The sequence below is a fragment of the Cyprinus carpio genome, chromosome A5 (assembly GCF_018340385.1).
Source record: "Cyprinus carpio isolate SPL01 chromosome A5, ASM1834038v1, whole genome shotgun sequence".
NCBI classification, from domain to species: Eukaryota; Metazoa; Chordata; class Actinopteri; order Cypriniformes; family Cyprinidae; genus Cyprinus; species Cyprinus carpio.
Window position 1 is genome coordinate 4,152,823 of NC_056576.1, and position 23,060 is coordinate 4,175,882.

General features: G+C 33.0%; 1 protein-coding gene across 1 annotated transcript; it reads right to left on the reverse strand.

Annotated features, from left to right (window-relative positions):
- Window positions 1-6,502: 6,502 nt before the first annotated feature.
- Window positions 6,503-22,170, reverse strand: gusb (glucuronidase, beta). The gene is made up of 12 exons (XM_042757302.1): window positions 21,897-22,170; window positions 20,802-20,987; window positions 20,542-20,723; window positions 18,619-18,761; window positions 17,036-17,223; window positions 15,398-15,541; window positions 13,428-13,606; window positions 10,835-10,996; window positions 9,427-9,511; window positions 7,905-8,081; window positions 7,677-7,812; window positions 6,503-6,896 (listed from the first exon to the last, which is right to left on the reverse strand). Exons 1-12 carry the CDS (start codon window positions 22,101-22,103, stop codon window positions 6,754-6,756), a joined length of 1,932 nt encoding a protein of 643 aa, XP_042613236.1. The 5' UTR covers window positions 22,104-22,170; the 3' UTR covers window positions 6,503-6,753.
- Window positions 22,171-23,060: the final 890 nt, after the last annotated feature.

The window sequence follows — 23,060 nt, forward strand, 5'->3', positions numbered from 1 at the left end:
ATCATTGAAACGAAAAATAAAGTGTAATTTGTTTATGTTTACAGATTTTTTAATTTTGTTGTTTTGGAAGAGGACCACTCATAAAACACGGACGAATGTGAGCTGAATGTGTGTAGCTCTGATTTGTCTGTGACTACTTTTTTATTCGTTTGTTTTGCAGTTCTGTAAATAGCTGCCGCAAAGCAATATTCCAGACTAGTTTGTGTTTTACCGTCGAAACATTAAAAAGTCCCAATCTATGGCATGTCCGTCACTTTCAGTGAGTGCTTTCAACAGGGATTGTGCGAGTTATTCTTCGTGTGTGTGTTTTAGCATTTTACTCATCTTAAGGGGTTTCTTGATCCAGAATAAATGCTGTATTTGTCATGTTGGAATTGAGATGAAGTTGTCAAGTCAACAGACTTAAGAATTATTTATTTCTCTGCCAGCGCTCGTAACACCCGTTTTTAAAGGATTACTTTGCAGAAAGTGAAAATTTGCTGAAAACCTACTCGCCCTCAGGCCATCCAAGATGTAGATGAGTTTGTTTCTTCATCAGATTTGGAGAAATGTAGCATTGCATCACTTGCTGACCAATGGATGCTCTGCAGTGAATGGGTGCCGTCAGAATGAGAGTCCAAACAGCTGATAAAAACATCACAGTAATGCACAGCACTCCAACATCTGGAGAAGACAAAAGCTGCATGTTTGTAAGAAACAAATCCAACATTAAGACATTTTCAGTGAATGGGTGCCGTCAGAATGAGAGTCCAAACAGCTGACCAAAAAAAAAAAAAAAAACATCTGGACTGGAGTGGTGTGGATTAATTGTGGATTATTATGATGTTTTTATCAGCTGTTTGGACTCTCATTCTGACGGCACCCATTCACTGCAGAGCATCCATTGGTCAGGACGTGATGCAATGCTACATTTCTCCATGAACAAACAAACTTATTGTTATTACACTCGTCAGAAACTTACGTTTGTGGTAATTCCAACAATTTCAGATCGAAAGAAATATTGTTATTACACTCGTCAGAAACTTACGTTTGTGGTAATCACAGGGTACTTAACAGTCGAATAGAACAAACATCTGAAGTGATGAGAGATGCATACAAAATGTGCAGAGTGGTGGTACGCGAGGACTGCATTTGAGAACCACTGGGCCAGTCCTTCACACTCAAAGCTACTGTTTCTTATAATTTTTGTGTTTAGTTGGTGATTTTCACGCGAGTGGTACGAGAGACATCACATGAGCTGCATCTACTGTACTACTGTAATGTAATTTACCATTCTTCTGCAACCCAGAAACCCCTTGACCTTTCCGTGAAATTAGTGGTACCCATTATTATTGATCACATTTATTTATACCTTTCAGTTTTTGTTTTTAGTTTTTTTATTTTGATGTTTTAATGTCAACGGATGCAACAGAAGAGTCAAAACCTGCCAGTTTTAGTCCCTCTTGAAGTTTTATTTGGTGTCAGAGTTTTCCGTGCGTGCATTCGGATCCACAACATCACTGATGCACTTAAAAATAAAGGTTTTAGTTGGCATTGATGGTTCCTTGAAGAACCTTTAACATCAATGGACTCTTTCCATTCCGCAAAAGGTTCTTTTTAATGAAAAAAAAAATACTACGATGTTCTTCAGACTAACAAAGGTTCTTTGGGGAACCAAAAATGGTGGTTCTATGGCAACCCCTTTTGAAACCTTTACTTTTAAGAGTTTTTTGTTTTATGTCAGCACTTGCGCTGTTGTAGACATTGAAAGTCATTATTTTGTCAGTTCACAATGAAAAAACTTGATCTGAATCGACCAACTATCCAACCCAGACAGTATTGCACACGTCAAACTACTCCAAACTCGTTAAACTCGTTTTCTGGTGATGTTGAGCTCATTTCAATCTTCAAATGGCCATCAGGTGTCATGATGGGAGCTACTGGAACATAGAAATGGGATGAGTTGAACTGAATTGAAGTGACAGACCGTTGGTCGATTGTTCAGTTGACAAAACACTGAAAACGTTTACTGGAAAACATCAAAAGTCTTGTTTTCGGTCACAATAATTTAAAAATGGTTTGTACCCAAACTAAACTCTATGGCTTGGTGATGTTGAGTTATTCCATGACCGGTTGGTTTAATTTATTGACCTTTCTTTAGTTGATGATGCTTTTGTGAAGCACAACTTGTGGTTGCCGTCTTTGTCTGTGCGGCTGAACTTGGCGTAACGTGTTTTCAGCCAAACTTGTGAACAAATCGAGTGGTGGTTGGAGTTTCGCAGCTCAATTCTACAGCAGAGTTGATGTGATTTGTACATTAGTCGCGTGTTCTGTTGGTTTTATGTATTTCACACAGACTAATTATGATGCCAGAACATAATTTCTCCAATTAAAGTCAACATGAAAGAGTCTGCAACACTTTTTACTTGAGAATGTGATGATGTGTTTCAGAGTGGAAATGGATATTTATTGTGAATTGGATTGTGAAAAGGATCTGATTGTGTACATGTTTTTTATTATTAACCAATAACCTGAGCAGCATGGTCTTAAAAGTCGCTTTATGTGCGTTGGCGAAAGATTATGAACATTGTAATAATGTGAATTGTTAGAGTAGCCAAAAAATGATTTCAGTACTCAGTATTTTTATCTAAACATTCATAAATCAAGAAACATTTACTTGAGAAGCAATGTAAGATATTAAGTCTTGTTTTCTAAGTAAAAAAATGTATAAATATGAAAATGAAGAGAGTTTTTGCTTCATACAAGAAAAAAAAATCTGCTTTTTTTTTTTTTTTGAATTAATTTTATTTTTCTGATCCCATTGGCAGATATTTTTCTTGTTTTAAGTAAAAACTCATTTAATTAAATAAAGACTCATTTCGCTTCTAAAGTAAATATATATTAATTTAAGAGTGTTTTGTACTGGAAAATAACAAAACTTAGTAAGAAAATCATTTTTGCAGTGCATTCAGAAAGTAAATAGTGGGTTTTGATGTTATGTTGACTTTAAACAAGATGACCTCTAAGGCTTTTTGGGGAAAAAACCCCAATGTTTTATTGCATATTAAATTTAAATCTAATTCAAATGACAAGGAATGACAAGATCCCCCAAAAATGACCTAAAAGGGTTGCCTTCACAACGTTAAATTCATTAAAAGTGCCTTCTGTATGTCCACTGGGCCTTTAAGTTTAGCATGATTCACAACAAGTCTGTCCATTGAAATATTTGCGGTGTTATTGTCTCATAACTCACCTTTAAAAAAGCAAAAAATGTACACCTAAATCATTTGGTTGTTCCTTGTATCTAATGTATGTATTATTTTAGACTCATATTTTCTTCAGTCGTACAATGTGAGTTTCAGATAGTAAATAAATAGCTTTTTTTTTTTTGTTGTTCTTGTTTTTATTTCCTGATGTAATTGTCGGGGCGTCCTGATGACGACGAGCCCCTGTAGATGTACAGACTGTTAACGTTATAGATATTTTAGAAGATGAGCAGACATGAGAAACGGATGGATTGGAGATTTCATGTTTGGTGTCGGCTTTTATTTCCAGTTGTACCTTTTTGGGGTATTTTGTTTGTGGAGAGTAAACTCTGTTTCGGTTTGCTTCTGTATTTGCCAAATATAAGTGAAAAATGCTGTATTTTCTTACATGGGTGCCGTGTTTCGGAGGAATTCTGTGTCTGGGAATCAGCTGGAGGAGACACTGCAGTGAACATGAACACGTGTCATTGTTGTGTGGATTTGATCTGCCATTAAAACATTCCCCCTGACCTCTCGGAGCCCTTTTGTACTTTGACCTCTGACCTCAGTGGGCTGAGTTGTTAAGACCTGACATAGACTGTGTTTGGAATAGTATACTACGGTATCACTCTTCCCACAGCACTATTTATGAAGTATGCAGTGCGTAGGGTGTGTGAATTATTTTGAATGCATGGCAAACGTGCAGTATGCAACTAGAGCTCACTGCATGAGATACTTTTTCCCACAATGCAATGCATTCCACAATTCCAGTGTGATTTTTAAAGACATTTTCAAGACCAAAAAAATTCCTAAAGATCTCTATTACAAAGTAAATAAAAATCCTATATATATTTTTCAGCATTTTGGTCTTTATTTGTGCTCCCTGTACAAGAGCATTGCTTTAACAAGCGCAAGGTTTGGGGGTTCGATCCCCGGGAACACATGATAGGTAAAATTGATAGCCTGAATGCATGTAAGTCGCTCTGGATAAAAGGGTCTGCTAAATGCATAAATTTAATTAATTTAAATTTAATTAAATTATTTTTCAGCATTTTGGTCTTTAATTTCTAATGCAAATGTCTAAATTCTTAAAATAATATATAAAATGATCTAAGAAGCCTTGTTTTCTGAGAAATTGAAAAGTATTTATATTCTTTCTTGTTTACTATTTTTTTTTTTACTTAATCCAAGAAAAGGATATAATTTTGCATTCTTAATTTCAGAATGTTTGTATTTGAAAACAAGACAAAAATACACATATTGTAATGTAGATTTGTTACATAGTTCTTTTCTGTGGATAATTAATTCCAAATTTTAATAAGGTTTCTTCTTTGCTGCCAAGTACTTGGATTTTTTAATTTTATTTACAGATGCAATAAATTATTCAGAAACGGGTCTCATCATAGATGTATAACTTCTAAAATCAAGGAAGTCTATGAACCGAGATTAGTTCATATTCTACAAAGATTCTTCTTGCGGAGGTTTACTGTCTTTATTGGCTTCACACGGTCATGACAGGAAGTATCGCATCATAAGTGATTCACTGGTCAACATGCTTGTGATTATTTTTGAACCAGTATTTTTACATTTATCATGCCTCGATTCAGACTTCATCCGTCTGTTAATTAAACGTTCTTTATAGACCACCTTCTAAAATTAGCATGCAGTAAAACTGTTTCCATGGTAACAATTCACAGCAATGATGCATGCTGTATTAACAGTTGGAGAGTTTCTGGAAATGCTGGAAAAAAAGAAAAGATTTCTCTCCAGATTCCACTTTTTGACTGGAGGAAGCGTTATTATGGATTATGGCCTCGTATTTTTGCCTGAAGCAACAGTTTGAAGTTAAAAACGTCTTAATGCTGGATTTGTTTCAGCTTTTGTCTTCTCCAGATGTTAACTGATGGACTGGAGTGCTGTGGATTACTTCTGATGTTTTTATCAGCTGTTTGGACCCTCATTCTGACGGCACCCATTCACATCCATTGGTGATCAAATGATGCAATGCTACATTTCTCCAAATCTGATGAAGAAACAAACTCATCCTGATCTCGGCTGACCTGAGGGTGAGTACATTATCAGCACATTTTCATTTTTGGTTGAACTGTCCCTTTAACATCCAGTGTGTGTTTCAGACAAAAGATCTGAAGACAATAACATGAGCATTAATGAATCTCAGGGATGATCTTGTTGGAATGCCATTTATTTTGATGACATCGCTGGGGAACGTCTGGAATGTCCACAAACAAAGGATTTATTCACATATTGCTTATGAAGTTATTAAAGTAAAGCACACTCTGTCATACAAAAATCATCAACTGGTCACTTAAGCACAAACACCTCAAAATAAGAAATATTTTGGTCATGAAAGACTGGAGCCAATTATAAGTTGATTAAAATTCATAATAAAAAAAATAAGACAGTTTACTTAACTACTGCCAGTGGGGGAAAAAAAAAAATCCTGGTCACATTTCACCTCAAAAAAAAAAAAAAAAAAAAAAAAGAAAAATTAAATTTCAAAAAAAAAATATATATATTTTTGTATATTTATTTTGACTTTTAAAAAAAAATATATACAGTTTTTTATTCTCAATGATGATTCCTTATTCTCATATTTTTCCTTAATAGATCATCAATAGATATTATTACTGTAATGCAATTATTTTTAAATTTTAAATCTGCATTAAGGCAATACAACAAATAATTCTATGATATATAATTACTTTGCAATTTGAATAATATAACTGCCCCCCCACCCCTCAAATTCTCATTGAAATAAATCTGTATTATTATTATTATTATTATTATTATTGCAGTTCTCATTCTCAGTGATGATCCTTATTAGGTTCTCATTATATAATGTTATACTGTAATACATTAAAAAAATACTATATTATACATTATATATAAAATATCTTATTAGGTTCTCATTAAATAATGTTATTACTGTAATACATTTTAAAAAATATTATTAGGTTCTCATTAAATATATATATATATATATATATATATAACAAATAATATCTATATATTTATATATATTGCATTACAGTAATGAATGTGGGGAGAAACGTGTTTTAATTATAATGTAAATAATGCAAAAAAATCTTGCTGGTCGTTAAATGGTCCTTAATGATCTTTAAACAAAATGTAATTTCTTTCTATGGAGGTGAAATGTGACCTGGACATGTTCACGACAGGCTTCATGAGATTATCAAACATATCATTGCAAACATTCACAATATGAATCCCAGCTGAAAAAAAGACACATTTAAGAAAAAAATATTCCTGTTCCAGTTTAATAGTGTTGCAGCGATTCAGGACTTTAAAAAAAAAAAAAAAATATTGAGTGTCTTTATAAAGAACAAACAGCATGGCTTCCTCACACAATCACTCCATTAAGAACAGATCCGTGTGTTTTCCCCACAGGTGTGATCGTCCGTGTGGCACATATAAGGCACTTCCACTTGATAAACAGTCCATTTTGACCTGGTTTTCCCTCTCAGGAAGCAGCTGATCCGGCTCACTGTCAGGGAGACCTGGCCCTGGCGGGCAGCGCACCCGTCTCATTGGCGATCCTCCAGTATCGCTCTCGCAGCAGGAACGCTCCGGCTTTGGGCTGACGCTGCCGGGTCAAGATTCCCTTCTTATTCCCAACCACTCGAGTGATGGCTAGAGAGAGAGAGAGAGAGATGCATGCTTCCTTAAAGAAACAGATGTAAATTTGCTGAAAGCGTCCTCACCCTCAGATCATCTGAGATCAGGATGAGTTTGTTTTTTCATCAGATTTGGAGAAATGCAGCATTGCATCAGTGTCTCAGCAAATGGATGCTCTGCAGTGAATGGGTGCCGTCAGAATGAGAGTCCAAACAGCTGATAAAAACATCTGGACTGGAGTGCTCTGCAGTGAATGGGTGCCGTGAATGGGTGCCGTCAGAATGAGAGTCCAAACAGCTGATAAAAACATCTGGACTGGAGTGACTATCAGCTGTTTGGACTCTCATTCTGACGGCACCCATTCACGTGCAGAGCACTCCAGTCCAGATGTTTTTATCAGCTGTTTGGACTCTCATTCTGACGGCACCCATTCACGTGCAGAGCACTCCAGTCCAGATGTTTTTATCAGCTGTTTGGACTCTCATTCTGACGGCACCCATTCAAATCTGATGAAGAAACAAACTCTCAGAAGATCTGAGGGTGAGGACGTTTTCAGCACATTTGCATTTTTGCACGAACTGCTGCTTTAAACTTCAAAACTATGAGTTTCATCTATTAATCAGAGAAGAAATGTGGATATAAAGCATGCAGATTCCACACAGCTGACTAAAGATCCATCGGACATGTTTTCTGATCGTCTTCTCTGAAGCGTGCATGAGTGAGAAGTGTGATAGATAATGTGTGTTCCAGAAGAACCGGTTCAGAGCACAGGAGAAGGCTGCGGTGGTTTCCTACTTTGAGCCGTCATGAAGTCGGCGAAGTTCCAGATCAGCTCTCCGATCACAAACTCCTTCCTCTTCTGGTCGAACACGTTGTGGTAGTTCTGCAGGACCGTTGTTTGGTACTCCTCTGTGAACATCATGGGTGGATCCTGCAGGACGACAAACACGTCAGGTTCACTTCTTCACACAGCTGTCAATGCTGGGTAAAAAAAAATATATAAAAAAAAGTCTAAATGCTCACGCTGTGTAGGCCGGACACGGCGTCCGCTCCGTACTCGCTCTGGATGATGGGCTTCTGGTATTTTCCGAACCAGTCATCAAACTGAGTGTTGAGCTGAAGACTGATGAGCTCGGTGTGTCCCGGGTCATGATACCACGACAGATAGCTGTTCACACAGATGACGTCCACATACGGAGCCTGAGCAGCACAACACACCAACACTATTCATCCACTATTATATATTTTCACTTGATCTGTGACTTGCAAGTTGAATAGATATTTTTTGCATTTATTGTTCTTAAAGGTACAGTAGCAAAAGCCTGCGTAACGGTGAGGGTGGAAAAAGATCCTGAAAATCTGAGTTTGTGATTCATCTCCAGATATACACTGAAAAAAACGAGGTGTAGAAACAATTTTAACTCAGAAACAAAGTAAATTTCAAAAATAAATAGAAATGTCAAGTAACATTCAATTAAACGTGAAATTTGGTTGAAAGCAAGTAACAAGTGTATTAATAATAAATATTTGTCTATCTATCTATCTATATCTATATGTAAAATATAAATATTCTTATGACAAAATATCTGATTTGCTTATTTTTTATTTCTAAAAAATTAAGTCTAAAAAATAAAATATAAAATATTATATATATATTTTTATTTTTATTTTTTTTTTTAATATGTAAAATTATATGTTTTGTTTATATATATATATTATACCTATTTATTTTTAGTCTATATTTCTATCAATATCATATACTATATATAGAGAGAGAGAGATAAATAAAAATAAGTAAATATACTCCAAATATAGAAATTGCTAGTCAATTTCAGAAATAATTACAAAGAAATGACATGTAACATTGAATTAAACATGACATTTTGAAATTGAAAAACAAGTAACATGTATCAATAATAAATATCTATCCATCTATTTTATTTTATATTATATATATATATATATATATTAGGACTAAATATCTGATTTGCACATCTATAGCAAAAAAAAAAACATGAATATATATATATATATATAACTGTAACAATCTGTCTATCAATAAATAAATAAATAAAACGCTCTAAACATACACTGAAATATTATGCAGAAACTTTCTAATAGCTAGGAAATGATAATTAATTATATATATATATATAATATATGAATGACAAAAATCTGATTTGCCCAATTCTTCATGCAATTTACAAGAAATAGTATTTTCCTGTAAAATGCACTACAATAAGTTTTATTTACAACTTTGAAAAATCAATGTAGTATAGTGCAGACGTTTGGATAAACACCTGGTATCTGTAGGTGAAGATAAATCTTTTCTGCATGAGCTCTATTCACAGGATGTATTAGTATGAGACACTAGAATCAGAGTGAAAGTTGAGACGAGGTCAGTAAGTCACGACTGTGAGGATTATAAGAAATATCTACACCGCTGGAATCAAAGGTCAGCAGATGCAAGGCTGTGAAACGGTGGCTTTGCAGCATAGAAATGACTGGAACACAGATGTGTGAAGAGAACAGAGCGACGCCTCACCCCTTGATCTCTGGCATAGTTGCTGTCTGTGATGTACGTGACGGGACGCGAGGAATCCAGAGATTTGGTATGAGACACCAGTTCCCTGCGAGAAAACACAACCACTTCAATACCATCTAACGTGTTTTTCTGACACTCTGAACAAGAATTTAGTTCCAGGGGGTTAAATAAACATTAAAAAAATTATTAATCTATTCCTAGTTGAAAGTCAGGATTCATACACTTTTTGCCTGCAAAGTGTTGACTTTGCCTGTCATTCATGATTACTGCGTGAGGATGTCTTATTTTATTATTTAAAATAATTATAACGATTACAGTCACCACAAATAATTTCTGGCTGATGTGAATTTTTTCAGTGATTTCCATCACTTTTCCTGTGTTTATTTAAATGTTATCTTATTTAAAATTGCAATTATTATTTATTTATATCTATTTTATGCAATGTATTTTCATTTAATTATTATTTCAAATTTACTTTAAATTACAGCTAAATGAAAATAATAAAAGTAAAATTGAATAAAAATAACAAAAGCACCTAACAAAATGACTAAAACCTATACTACAAATAAAATGAAAATGCATATAAAAGCGAATTAAAATATTAACAAATACAATAATAGTACATCTGTAATGACAAATAAGTCATAACTATGTTCTGAAACAAGAAAAAGGGCCAAGGCATCTTTTTAAACAGGTTTTCAACTATTATCTTAACAATTACAGTCACCACAAGCAATTTCTGTCTAATTAAATACAAATGTTAATTGATTTCTATGACTTTTGCAGTGTTTCTTTAAATGTTAAATTTTTTTTTTTTTTTATTATTATTTATTTTTAGCTATTTTATTTATTGCATTTTAATTTTATTATTTATTTTTATTGAATTAATCAATTTAATTATTTACTTTTTTATTCATAATTATTTTGAATTTTATTATTTTTTTTTTTTTTGGATGAATGTAAGTATTTTATTTTTATGTATGTTTTTTTTAATTACTTGAATGGGGAGGGGTTTTTTATTTTTTTTATGCTGATTTTTTTCTGGCTTTTTTTTTTGAATGTATATTGCATCAAGAGCTCAAGCTGCTGAGACTCAGTATTTATTAGACCATGAGAAGTTTCTGGTGTTTTGATGCTCAGGTGTGTTAAAGAGGCTCAGAGCAGGTGTTTCTACCTGAAGACAGCCGCTGAACAAGACCTGACCTATAAACACAAACCACTGAATATGATGCACTATTACCGTCAAAACACTGGAACTGGATTTAGGACTGCATCATATTTTATACTGAGCTACAACAACAGGAGGGCAGCGTTTAATCTGTCTTCTCTTCCTTCAGGTGTGGTCGTGGTGTCGTTTTCATCTGCTGCAATGAATTTAATTTAAGGGTTCGTTTGAGTTTTGACTCACTTGAAGTAGATCCGCGGCGGGCGGCCATTTCTTGACGCCGGGCTCATTGGCCACAGGAACATCAGTGGCCACAGACCACATTTTTTATCACGCCGGACCAGCTCCTCCATGACCGTCAGGTGATGAGCCAGAAGAAACGTTCCCGAATGGGCTGAGGGCAAACTACACTACACACACAAATCACACACACACACACACACACACCACACAAGACAGGACGACCAAAGGACAGACACCACACACAGACAGGAACAAAGACAAATCACAGACGCACACCACGCACAACAGAAACAGACACACAGACACGGCAAGACAAAACACACAAACACACCACACACACAAGACACAGACACACACAGACACACACACACAGACAGACACTAACACCCACACAGACACACACTCAACTAGACACCAAACACAGGGACAGACACACACAGACAGACACACACAGACACACAGACAGAAACACAGACACACACACACACAGACACCACACACAGGACACACAAAGACACAAGCACACTCAAACACAGACCACACAAACAGCACGCACGACCACAGGACTACCCACAACACGCCACACACACCACAGACACCCACAGAACACACACCACAGGACACACACACCAGGACACACGCAGACTCCCACACACTAGCGCACACACACGCACCCCCACCCCCACAGATGCATGCCGCCCACACACACACCGTACACACACACACAACACACAACGACCCCCCCCCACAGATGCATGCACCCCACCCCACATAACACACACACACACACAGATGCTGCACGTCCCCACCAGGCCACAAACGCACACACACAAGCAGATGCACACAGACACACACACCACACCCCCACACACACAGATGCATGCCCGCACACACACCACACACCCCCACCCACACCTCCACGCCAACCCACATCAGCACAGATGCACACACGCACCCACACACAGGACACACACACCACGCAACGATGCACACACGTCCACACACACACACAGACCACACACACACGCCACAGTATGCCCCACATGCACACACACAAACAGACACACACACCCGCACACCCCCCATCCCAGATCACACACACTCGCACCGATGCACACACGCACCCACAAACACGACTACACACAAGCACAGATCCTCACACAGCACAACAGAACACTTATTGAGTATCTGTATCTAGACAGACAATAAAAACCGTCCTCACGAACAGACCGGTTAAATAGACCACAAACACTTATTGATTATCTGCATCTAGAACAGTCTCAGAACAGAATGTTTTTGTTAGTTTAGATTAAAGATTGAATAAGTTATGTTTTAATAAAAAAATAAATAATTTGAAATGTTGCCTTGGCAACTAATTAAAATAAAATAAGTGTAAAACATCCTGAACTGAAATAAAAATAATAAAAATAAATGGAAATATAAACCAAAAGTACACCTAACAAAATAGCTCACTTACACTAAAATTTAAAAGAAAACTAAAATAAAATCTAAAAATAAAAGCTCAAAATATTAATAAGAGATTTCACAGCTCCCATTTTCTGACAGTGTCGACAGTTCAGTAGATAGAAATTATAAATGTTGTAAAACTAAACTAAACTAAAACTATTACAAATTGGTTGTGTTAAGGGAAGGTGAAATAAAATTAAAATAAATAAATATAAATAAATTAAAATATAAATGAAAGCTATATATAAATATTACGACAATAACTACAATTTAAACTAAAAATCATAAAAATCATAAAACCAACAAAAATTAGAAATGAACTGAAAACCTTTTAAATAACAAAATTAAAATGGAAATAAAAATAAAATAAGTTATATATGAATACAAGGAGAGAAATAAATAATAAACTTTTAATATTATTAATATTTAAAATGAATGAGAAATTACAGAGATATACTTTTATTTTATAATTATTAATAACTAAAATAGAAATAAAAATAAATTAAAGCTATGTATAAATATAAAAAAACTAAAACTTAAACTATTAAAAATCTTAAATGAACAACAAATTTAAATTAACTGAAATACGTTTAAATAATAAATTACTAAAATGGAAATTAAAATAAAGCTAGATATAAATATTAAGAAAAAAACTCAAACTATTAAAAATCTTTAACAAAAATTTGAAATTGAGTGAAAAACATTTAAATAATAAATTAAATGAATAAATAAAATAAATAGAAATAAATTAAATATATATATATTAAAAATCATATATATATTATAAATAAGAAATATATAAGAAAAAACTAAAACTTAAAATATTAATAATCTTTAACAAATTTGGAAATTTAACTGAAATGTTTAAATAATAAAACTACTACAACTAAAAAAAAAACTATTAAAGGGGAAGGGGGAAAAAATAAAAATAAATAAAAACAAATTAAAATGAAAACTAAAAATCTGAAAATAAAACCTAATTCTAATTATTATTAAAAACTATAAAAGCATATAAATAATACTAAAACAACATACAACAAAACAACAGATGAAGCAGGAGAGCGAACGCTGTTTCTGTGGCACATTTGTGTAAAAGGTGTTAGTATTTGTTGGGACGGCGTCTCACATGTCTTTGATTCCCACCCCAGGACACTCGTCGATGATGACGATGCCGTGCCGGTCGGCCGTCTGCAGGATCTCCTCGGCGTAGGGATAGTGACTGGTGCGGAACGAGTTCACTCCCATCCACTTCATCAGGTTAAAGTCCTTCACCACCAGAGGCCAGTCGAAGCCTTTCCCTCGGATCTGTGACACAGCGAGGAGACCAGCAGTGTTTTACTCTCACAGGATCAGTGTGCAGACATCAGCTATAATAACAGAAGTACTGTGTGGGTGAATTAATAGCTGATATCAGCAATAGTTGAACATTCTGTCAGCATGTACTCTGTGATCTTGTCGTTTCAAACCCATGTGACTTCCTGTCTTCCGTAGCAGAGTGTTAACACCGAGCTTAATGATCAAATAAAGAGAGACATCCCATGTCCAAGTCTAAAACACATTTAGCACTTAAAACACGTCCAAGTTTAAGTACTAAAATAAAATAAATAAACTGACCTATAAAATAAACAAAAACTATTAAAATTACAAAAGCACATAACAAAATTACTAAAAATGTAGCTAAAATTAAAAATGCATAAAAGTTAAAAAATAAAAGGATACAATTGCATTCTAATTCAAATTAGAAAATATTAGAAATTAAGTCCTAAATTTACTAACACTAAATCTGAAATAAACTAAAGCTAAATATATACCCCCCCTCCAAAAAAGGAATAAAAGTGACCAAAGCACATAATAAAATGTATAAAACTTAAACTAAATTAAAACTGAAAATACATCAAATAAATTGATATAAATAAAATAAAATAAATAAATAAAAATGAAAAAGCTTATAACAGAATTACTCAAACTTAAAGTAAAATTTAAATAAAATAGAAACTGGAAATGCATCAAATAAAAGCTCAAAATATTAATAAATATAAAAAAATGAAAGTACTACAATTACTGAAACTAAATCAAAAATAAAATTAATTTAAATAAAAAAAGAATAAAAATGACAAAAGCACGTAACAAAATTACCAAAACTTTAAATAAAGTGAAAAGAAAAAATTGTTATTTTTTAAATTAAAAGCTTAATATTAATAATAATAATAATAATAATAATAATTAATAAAAATTTTTTTGATGTTTAATTTTTTTTTTTATTGTAATTGTAATTAGAATTAAATAGAATTAATTATTGAATTAATTATTAGCCTTTGCAACTAATTGAAATAAAATAAATTTAAGTACTAATTTTACTGAAATTTAATAATTATTATAATTTTTAATTAGTATAAGATTGAATTATTTATTAGAGTTAACAAAATTAATAAAGTGTAAAATTTAAAATGGAATGTTGATTATAAATGAAATTTGATTATACATAAAATTTAAAATTAATTAAAAAATATAATAATAATTTTGCATTGTAATTGGAATGAGAATAAATTAGAAATGTTGCCTTGGCAACTAATTGAAATAAATTTAAGTACTAAAATTACTGAAATTTAAAAAAAAAAAAAATCTTTTAAAAAGGTAAAAAAAAAAAAACAAAATGACAAAATGATAAAATTAATAAAATTACTAACGGAAACCTCATAATACTCATAATACTATATATATATCATATAAAACTTATATATATAAAATCTAAAAGAAAAGATCATGTGTGTGTTCATTCAGTCACACACACAATGCATCTCTTGATGCAGTACGACTGAAAATGTGCACACAGTTTCAGTCTGCTCCACACGCAAAGCTATCAGATGATTTCAGCCGACTCTGAACATAACGCACGAGTCTAATGAACTACTTCACATGGAGAGCAGCGTAAACACTACACTTCTGCATTCCACAGAAGACAGAAAGCGTACAGGTCTGATCTGATGTGAGAGCGAGTATATAATGCCACACAGTCATTTCTAGGTATCAGTTCCTATAAAAGAGTGAGTCAGTGGTCAGCATCGTCTGGTTTTGTTCCCGTCTGCTGTCACTCACGTCTGCGTCCTCGTGTTTGTTGACCCCGTGGAAGTAAAACGGCTTGTTGTTGATGAGAAACTGTGTGCTGGTGACTTTAACGGTGCGAATGCCCACAGGAAGAGTGTAGACATCCGTCTGTCCGTCCTCTGCTGTCGCCTGAACCTACAGCAACCAGACCAGAACCCATCGTGTTTTTAAGGTATGAAAGATTATTTAAGACTCATATACAGTAGTTTATAGAGTTTCATTTTAATGCATGAAAAATGCCATGCAGAAACGTCTGATAGTAGTTTTGATTAATGCTGCAAGCAAACAATATATTGACTCTCTTAAAAAAAAAAAAGAAAAAAAAATTGTAATTTTAAATAAAATTAAATCTAAAAATAAAATTTTAATTTAGTTCACCTTATTAACAGAACTAAAACTCAAGCTGAAAAAATAAAGAAAACTATATAGAAATGTAAAAAAACAAAAACTAATAATAAAAAAAATAATAATAAAAACTAATTCAGATTATTATTAAAAATTATAATAGCATCTCAACGCTAAATTAACACCGGTTTGAACGGATTCACAGAAACCAATCTCTAATCTTAGTAACACTTACATTAGTTAACATGAACTAATAATGAAAAATACTTCTTAATTTGAGTTCATGTTAATTTCGACCTTTATTAATACATTATTAAAATGAAAAATGTTGTATTAGTTAATGCTGATACTTGTGAGACAAATAATGATCGCTAGATTTGTCAAAAAATGCAATATAATTAGTGCAACGTTAAAAAGGAAAATCTTTTTTTTACACTTATGCATTTGGCAGATGCGTTTATCCAAAGTAACTAGCATTTGCATTGCATTTTAATAGTTCATGCATTCCTAATATACTGTATATATGTGACCCTGGAGCACAAAAGCAGTCTTAAGTCTCTGGGGTATATTTGTAGCAACAGCCAAAAATACATTGTATGGGTCAAAATTATAGATTTTTCTTTTATGGCAAAAATCATTAGGATGTTTAGTAAAGATCATGTTCCATGATGATATTTTGTAAATTTTCCTACTGTAATATATAAAAAACTTAATTTTTGATTAGTAATGTGCATTGCTAAGAACTTCATTTGGACAACTTTAAAGATGATTTTATCAGTATTTAGATTTTTTTTGCACCCTCAGATTCCAGATTTTCAAATAGTTGCATCTCAGACAAATATTGTCCTCCTAACAAACCATACATCAATGGAGAGATTATTTATTCAGCTTTCAGATGATGCATAAATCTCTTGTTTTAAAAAATTGACTCTTAAGACTGGTTTTGTGCTCCAGGGTCACATATATAGTGTGTTTATTTAAAAAGGTATTAAATGTTCAGATCAGAAAAAATGTCACATTCTCTGAATGCATGTATGTATTTATTTCTTTATTGTATGTGCTTTATGTGCATGCTTGTTTTTAACATCTTTGACAGTGCTGGCTTCTCAAACAGTAAAGTTGTGTTGTATTGAAAGGCTGTTGTCAAAGTGGTCCCCCAGCTTCTTGTTCCACTATGAAATGCATGTATTAAGTGTAATATTGCATATAAATCATTCATATTTTGCGTTCAGAGTGTTAGTCTGAGTCACACTTCCCGTCCGGGAAGCTGTTCTCGACACTCACCTCCATGGAGTAAAGGTACGCTGGGTTTTCGTGCATCAGATACGGCCACCAGAGGTTGACGTCAGTGACTTTGAGGACTCCTCTGATGCCGTCGGCCGAAGCCACACACCTGCCGTCGTGAGCCGAGAGCGTGACTTTCACAGCGGGTTTAGAGCTGCCCAACACGGACACGTTAAAACTGACCAGCCCTAAAACACACAGACAGACACAAGATCGCATGAGTCAGACTACATCAACAAACATTTCCTAAAGTTAGCTCTACAGGCAGCGTCTGGGGCATAATCTTCATCATCACAGAAAATAACGTGACTCAGACTAACACACTGAACGCAAAATATGAATGATTTATATGCAATATTACACTTAATACATGCATTTCATAGTGGAACAAGAAGCTGGGGGACTACTTTGACAACAGCCTTTCAATTCAACACAACTTTACTGTTTGAGAAGCCAGCAATGTCTTCAAAGATGTTAAAAACAAGCATGCACATAAAGCACTTACAAAAAAGAAATAAACACATACATGCGTTCAGAGAATGTGACATTTTTTCTGATCTGAACATTTAATACCTTTTTTAAATAAACACACTATATATGTGACCCTGGAGCACAAAACCAGTTTTAAGTGTCAATTTTTAATAAACAGATATTTGTGTTTAATCTGAAAGCTGAATAAATAATCTTTCCACTGATGTATGGTTTGTTAGGACAAGACTTGATTGTAGATACAACTATTTGAAAATCTGGAATCTGAGGGAGCAGAAAAATCTAAATATTGAGAAAATCATCTTTAAAGTTGTCCAAATTAAGTTCTTAGCAATGCATATTACTAATCAAAAATTACGTTTTGATATATATTTACGATAGGAAGTTCACAAATTATCTTCATGGAACATGATCTTTACTTAATATTCTAATGATTTTTGGCATAAAAGAAAAATCAATAATTTTCTACAAATATACCCCAGCGACTTAAGACTGCTTTTGTGCTCCAGGGTCACATATACAATGTTTTTAAGCGAAAAAGAACAAAACTTACACTTTAAATAATGCTTTTTCAAAGTTTATTTTTGTTTTGTGCTCCAGGGTCACATATACAATGTTTTTAAGCGAAAAAGAACAAAACTTCTTTGCAATTTAATGTGTTACTTGCCTTTTCTTTATCATTATTTGTGAAATTTACTAGCAATTTCTGAGTGAAAGTAAATCCTACACAAGTTTATTTAAGTCTCCTACTCAATTTCAACTGTTATATACAAATCTATTTGTATCTATTATATATCATACAACAGATGTGCAAATTCCCTTTGAAGAAAGCTCAGTTCATTTAGCAGCCCATAATCTGAATGAGCTGTCTGATAAATGTTGTTTCTTGCACTTAAATAGCATTAAAAAGTGTCTATTCCTGGTTTCTACTGGAACTGGAGCTTTCTATGTATACTATATTTAAGATTTAAAAATAATATGATAACAGATACCAGTCTGCAATATCAAGAAGCATAACAGACTGTTTTTGTGATGACTGGAAGCTCTTATGTTCTTGTGTTACAGATAAGGTGGACAGTGGCACATTTGTTTACCGATGTTATCAGAGAACGTGGTCTCCACCGTGATGTCATCAATGTGCGCCGTGGGTGTGGTGTAGAGCAGGACCGCTCGGTGTATTCCAGCGTAGTTGAAGAAATCAAAGTTAGTGTTCTGAACGAAGTAGCCAGCGGGGTATCTGAGAGCCAGAGAAGGTGTCTGTCCGTTATTAATATTTAACGTTTATCTGAACTGAATATGGGGCATGTTTAGAGAAAAACAGTTTAAACGCTTTTTAAAAATGATCAAATAATGATGAAAAAAATAATTAAAATAAATAGAAATCAGATTAAAATAAATAAATAAAATGTAAAAATATTAAATTTGATTTAAATACGCAAATAAGTGTGTAAATAAATAATACATCTAACTATATGTTGTTATAATGAGTAGAAAAAAAAACTGTATTACTTATCATCTGAGAAACAAAATATTTTCTAAATAATATTTAGACATATTTATAATAAGAGTGTGTGTATCACAACATATATTTTAATATTAAAATTGTAATAATATTGTATCATGGCTTAAGTATTGTGATGATATTGTATTATTTAATATACTTAATATACTTATATTAGCTAAATTTGATGTACATAAATGTAAATATAAGGGAAAGCAGAAGTTTGACGATATTATGCTACGATTTTATGTTTTAAAAAATAAGAAAGCTGTAAAATGTGTTATTTTGATAAAAATGTAAAACTTAGTTGTGTTTTTATGAAAATGTTTACATTTTTTGTATAACTTTATTTCTGTTGTTTAGTTTTATTTCTATCATTTGATTTTATTTTATTATTATTATTATTATTATTATTATTATTAGCAGAAGGACAAAATGATATGCCAAAAAAATCTAAATGGTGTACATAAATGTAAATATAAGGGAAACAAGCCATTTAATATTATGTTATTATGATAAAAACTTAATTGTGTTTTTATGTAAATGTGAAATCTTTTTGTTTATCTTTATTTATATAATTTGGCTTTTTTATCATTTTATTTAATTTTTTTATTTTATTTAATTTTTTATTTTATTTATTTTGTTTTATTCTTGTTTTTGGTTTTTTTTTTTTTTGATTTTATTTTTTTTTTTTTGGTTTTTTTATTTGATGTGCCAAAAAATTTCAATGGTTGTATTTGTTATATGTTCGTGGAAACAGAAGGACAAAGACAGTGCTAGAAATCAAGGATTTCTGAGAGGCCTGTATGATATCACATAAATAATAATTAATAATGATCCACTGATAACTAATAATGTTTTGTTGAATTATCTGAATTGAATATGGGGCTCCACGAGAGTGTTAGCGTAACCACAGAAAGCATATAAATGTTTTTTTTAAACTGTTTATTTTCATATTTTCTTCTTACCATATACAGAAAAAAGAACAAAAGAACTTGTAAAAAAAAAACAAAAAAACTAAATGGTTTTAAAAAATAATTAAATAATAAAAAAGATCAGATAAAAAAAAAATAAATAAAAAGACTTCTACAGATACAATAAAACCTGGATTAATTGAAAAATAAATAAAAATGAACTTACATACAGTCTAACAGTACAGTGCTACAATGAGTAGAAAATAAATAAAGTCTAAATATTTTTCAAATAATATTTATATATATATTTTTTTTTGTTTGTTTTTTGCCAGGGATGCAACAAGTTTATTTAAAGTGGTTATGCAAAAAAATATAGCCGAGTGTGTATTTCACTATAATGTGTTTTGCCAAGTAACCAATTATTATATATATATTAATTTATTTTATTTTTTTTTATTAATTTTACACAGTTTAACTTGGGTCTTTATGCAAAATATATATATATAGATGCCTTTTCATTTTTAAGATTGGGGTGTTTAGAAGTTAGTAGCATCTATAAGATGTGAAACCTCCCCTGCTCCTCATCCTCAGGGATATCTGACCTGCTGCGATCGGTCATGTACTGGATGGTTCCCGGTGGAAGCGTCTCTAGAGTCAGAGTGTTGTTGACAGCGATGGTGATCCGACACTGATTCCCGCTCGTCTGCCGCAGCACGCCGCCGATGTCCGCCTCAAACGGGAGATGACCGCCCTCGTGCTCGGCCGCCTTGACCCCGTTCACCCACTGCGAGACGGACACAGCACAGATCCTGAGACTGCGACTATGAGTCAAAGACAACCGTCGCATGAGTCAAAGACTTACAAGCACAGAGTAATAGTGAGCGCTTCCCACTCGGAGCACGATCCGTGTTCCTCGGTCCTGGATCCAGCGCGCCGGCACCCATACGTCCTTCTCATACCACACCCAGCCAATGAAATCACGGATTTTGGCGTCTTGTGTGATGTCATTGTAGCTGGACGGCACCGGCATGTCAATAACAGGCCCGGTCTGGAATAAAACACACTCACATAAACACCTAAAACACATTTGCATATGCAATATTGTGCATTGATATAAGTTGGCGTTTATTCATTTATATAAAAAAAAGAAATTCACAACATTCAGTACTGTTCTCAATAAAGAGGATGTTTCTCAAGAAGCCTTACGAAACACACATATTGCACATAAGTGTATTGTGCAAAAAGAGCAAAAAAGAAGATAACTAATCAGGGAATGAATGCAAAGGACTGTGTGTAAATTAAATAATAAGACCCTAGAATAAATTAAATTAAATAAATAAATAAGACACTAGATTAAACTAAATAAATTCAATTAAATAATTTATTGGATAAATAATATCCTAACAGTACAGTATTATAGTACATACTAGAAAACAAACGTAATAATAAAGCATTATGGGTACTCGTGGAAAATATTTATAATAAATAAAAAATTATAATAAAACACTAGATTAAACTAAATTAATGTGAAAATAAAATTAATAATAAAATTTAAGAATTTAATTAATAATAAGTTGTTTTAGTAAATATAAATAATATGGTACGTATAATAGTGAGTAGAAAACACACGTAATAATGTCGATGTCGCATTATAAAAACTAAATATTTTCCGAATAATATTCTACACATATTTTTTGATCTAAAAAAAAAAGATCTAATCTAAAAGATCGTAAAACTCTGCATCTTACTTCCTGTTTTTATTTTTCATATATACTAAAGGTGTGAGGCTTTAAATGTTAGTTAAATTAAAACTTATTCGAATAAAATTAATAATGCACTGTTTCCGTGAGATACTCCTTTAAACTTCTCAAATTCGTCGATTTACTCAGAAAACATAGATTTACACGGAACACATTTGTTTTGACTGTAACGTAAAGTGCGTAAGACGTCACGTGACCTGCGCCAGCGGACTCCGGTACCACTGCTGCTCGAAGCCGCGGTTCCGCTCCGGAGAGAGATCCGCTCGGAACCGCCACAGACCGCTCACGTCCTTCACTTCTCTGGAGGGAGACTCTGTGGGAAACAGCATCCCGCCCTGCAGCGACCGGCACACGCCGCAAATAGCGGCCAGAAGCGCGCATTTCGCTCCGGTCGAACCCATCATGTGCCTCTCGACGGTCTGGTATTTACACCCAAGCGCTCCGCTTCCGCTGCGCGCGTGACGTCAGCGTGCGTCACGACGCTTCCTTTTTTCTTTTCTTTTTTTTTTTCTTCTTTTTTTTCTTAATCACTTTATTAAACCTTCAAATAACAAACAGACAGATCTAGGTAGTAACTGATTACATGTGGCTAACAGCTTTTTAATTCAACGTGGGCGTGGTTTGCTTAACGGAGGGCGTGTCCACCGATTTTGTACATTTAGTGCTTTATTTAATTAAATTTAAATTTAATTTAATTTACATTCAGAAACATGCTTTGATTTTTTTTTTTTTTTTTGGAGTTGTCATTCAGCTTGTTTTCGGTCAGATTTTTATTCATTCACTCACTTCATGGCAACCTGTCAAAATGTGTTATTATTTAATTAATCTGCTACTTCTAAATGCATTTTACATAAATGTTAACATAGGGGAAATAAGCCTTTGTTTTTAATTTTAAAAGCAGGAGTTCAACAATATCGGAAACAATTCTATGTTTGAAAAATAAAGCTGTAAAATAACTTTATTTCTATCGTTTGATCTAATTTCTTCATTTTAATATTATATTGTTTATTTTATTATATTGTATCATTTTTTTTTTATTTGTTTATTGTACCCTGGCTATTTCTGCAATTTAAAAAAAATCTGTCAATAATAATAAAAACTTATTATATTATTTTAACATGCATTTTATTTATCTTATATTTATATGCGTTGTATTTGTTTTATATATTCATGGAAACACAAGGACATTTTTTTTTTAAATTGTAATCAAGGATTTTTGAGAAGCCTGTATAATATCAGATAAATACTACTCCAGAGACTCAAAAATTGAAAAATACTCAACGTCGAATAGAGTTAAAATAAAAAACAGGAGCGTGCAGGTGTCGTTTTGACCACGAGGGGGAGACAACACATCACTCACG

Coding starts and splice junctions, on each gene's coding strand:
- gusb (XM_042757302.1), bottom strand. CDS start 22,103: ATGATGGGTTCGACCGGAGCGAAATGCGCGCTTCTGGCCGCTATTTGC. Junction 20,724..20,801: donor CTCACTATTACTCTGTGCTT/GTAAGTCTTTGA, acceptor TCCGTCTCGCAG/TGGGTGAACGGGGTCAAGGC. Junction 8,082..9,426: donor ACTATGCCAGAGATCAAGGG/GTGAGGCGTCGC, acceptor TGTGCTGCTCAG/GCTCCGTATGTGGACGTCAT.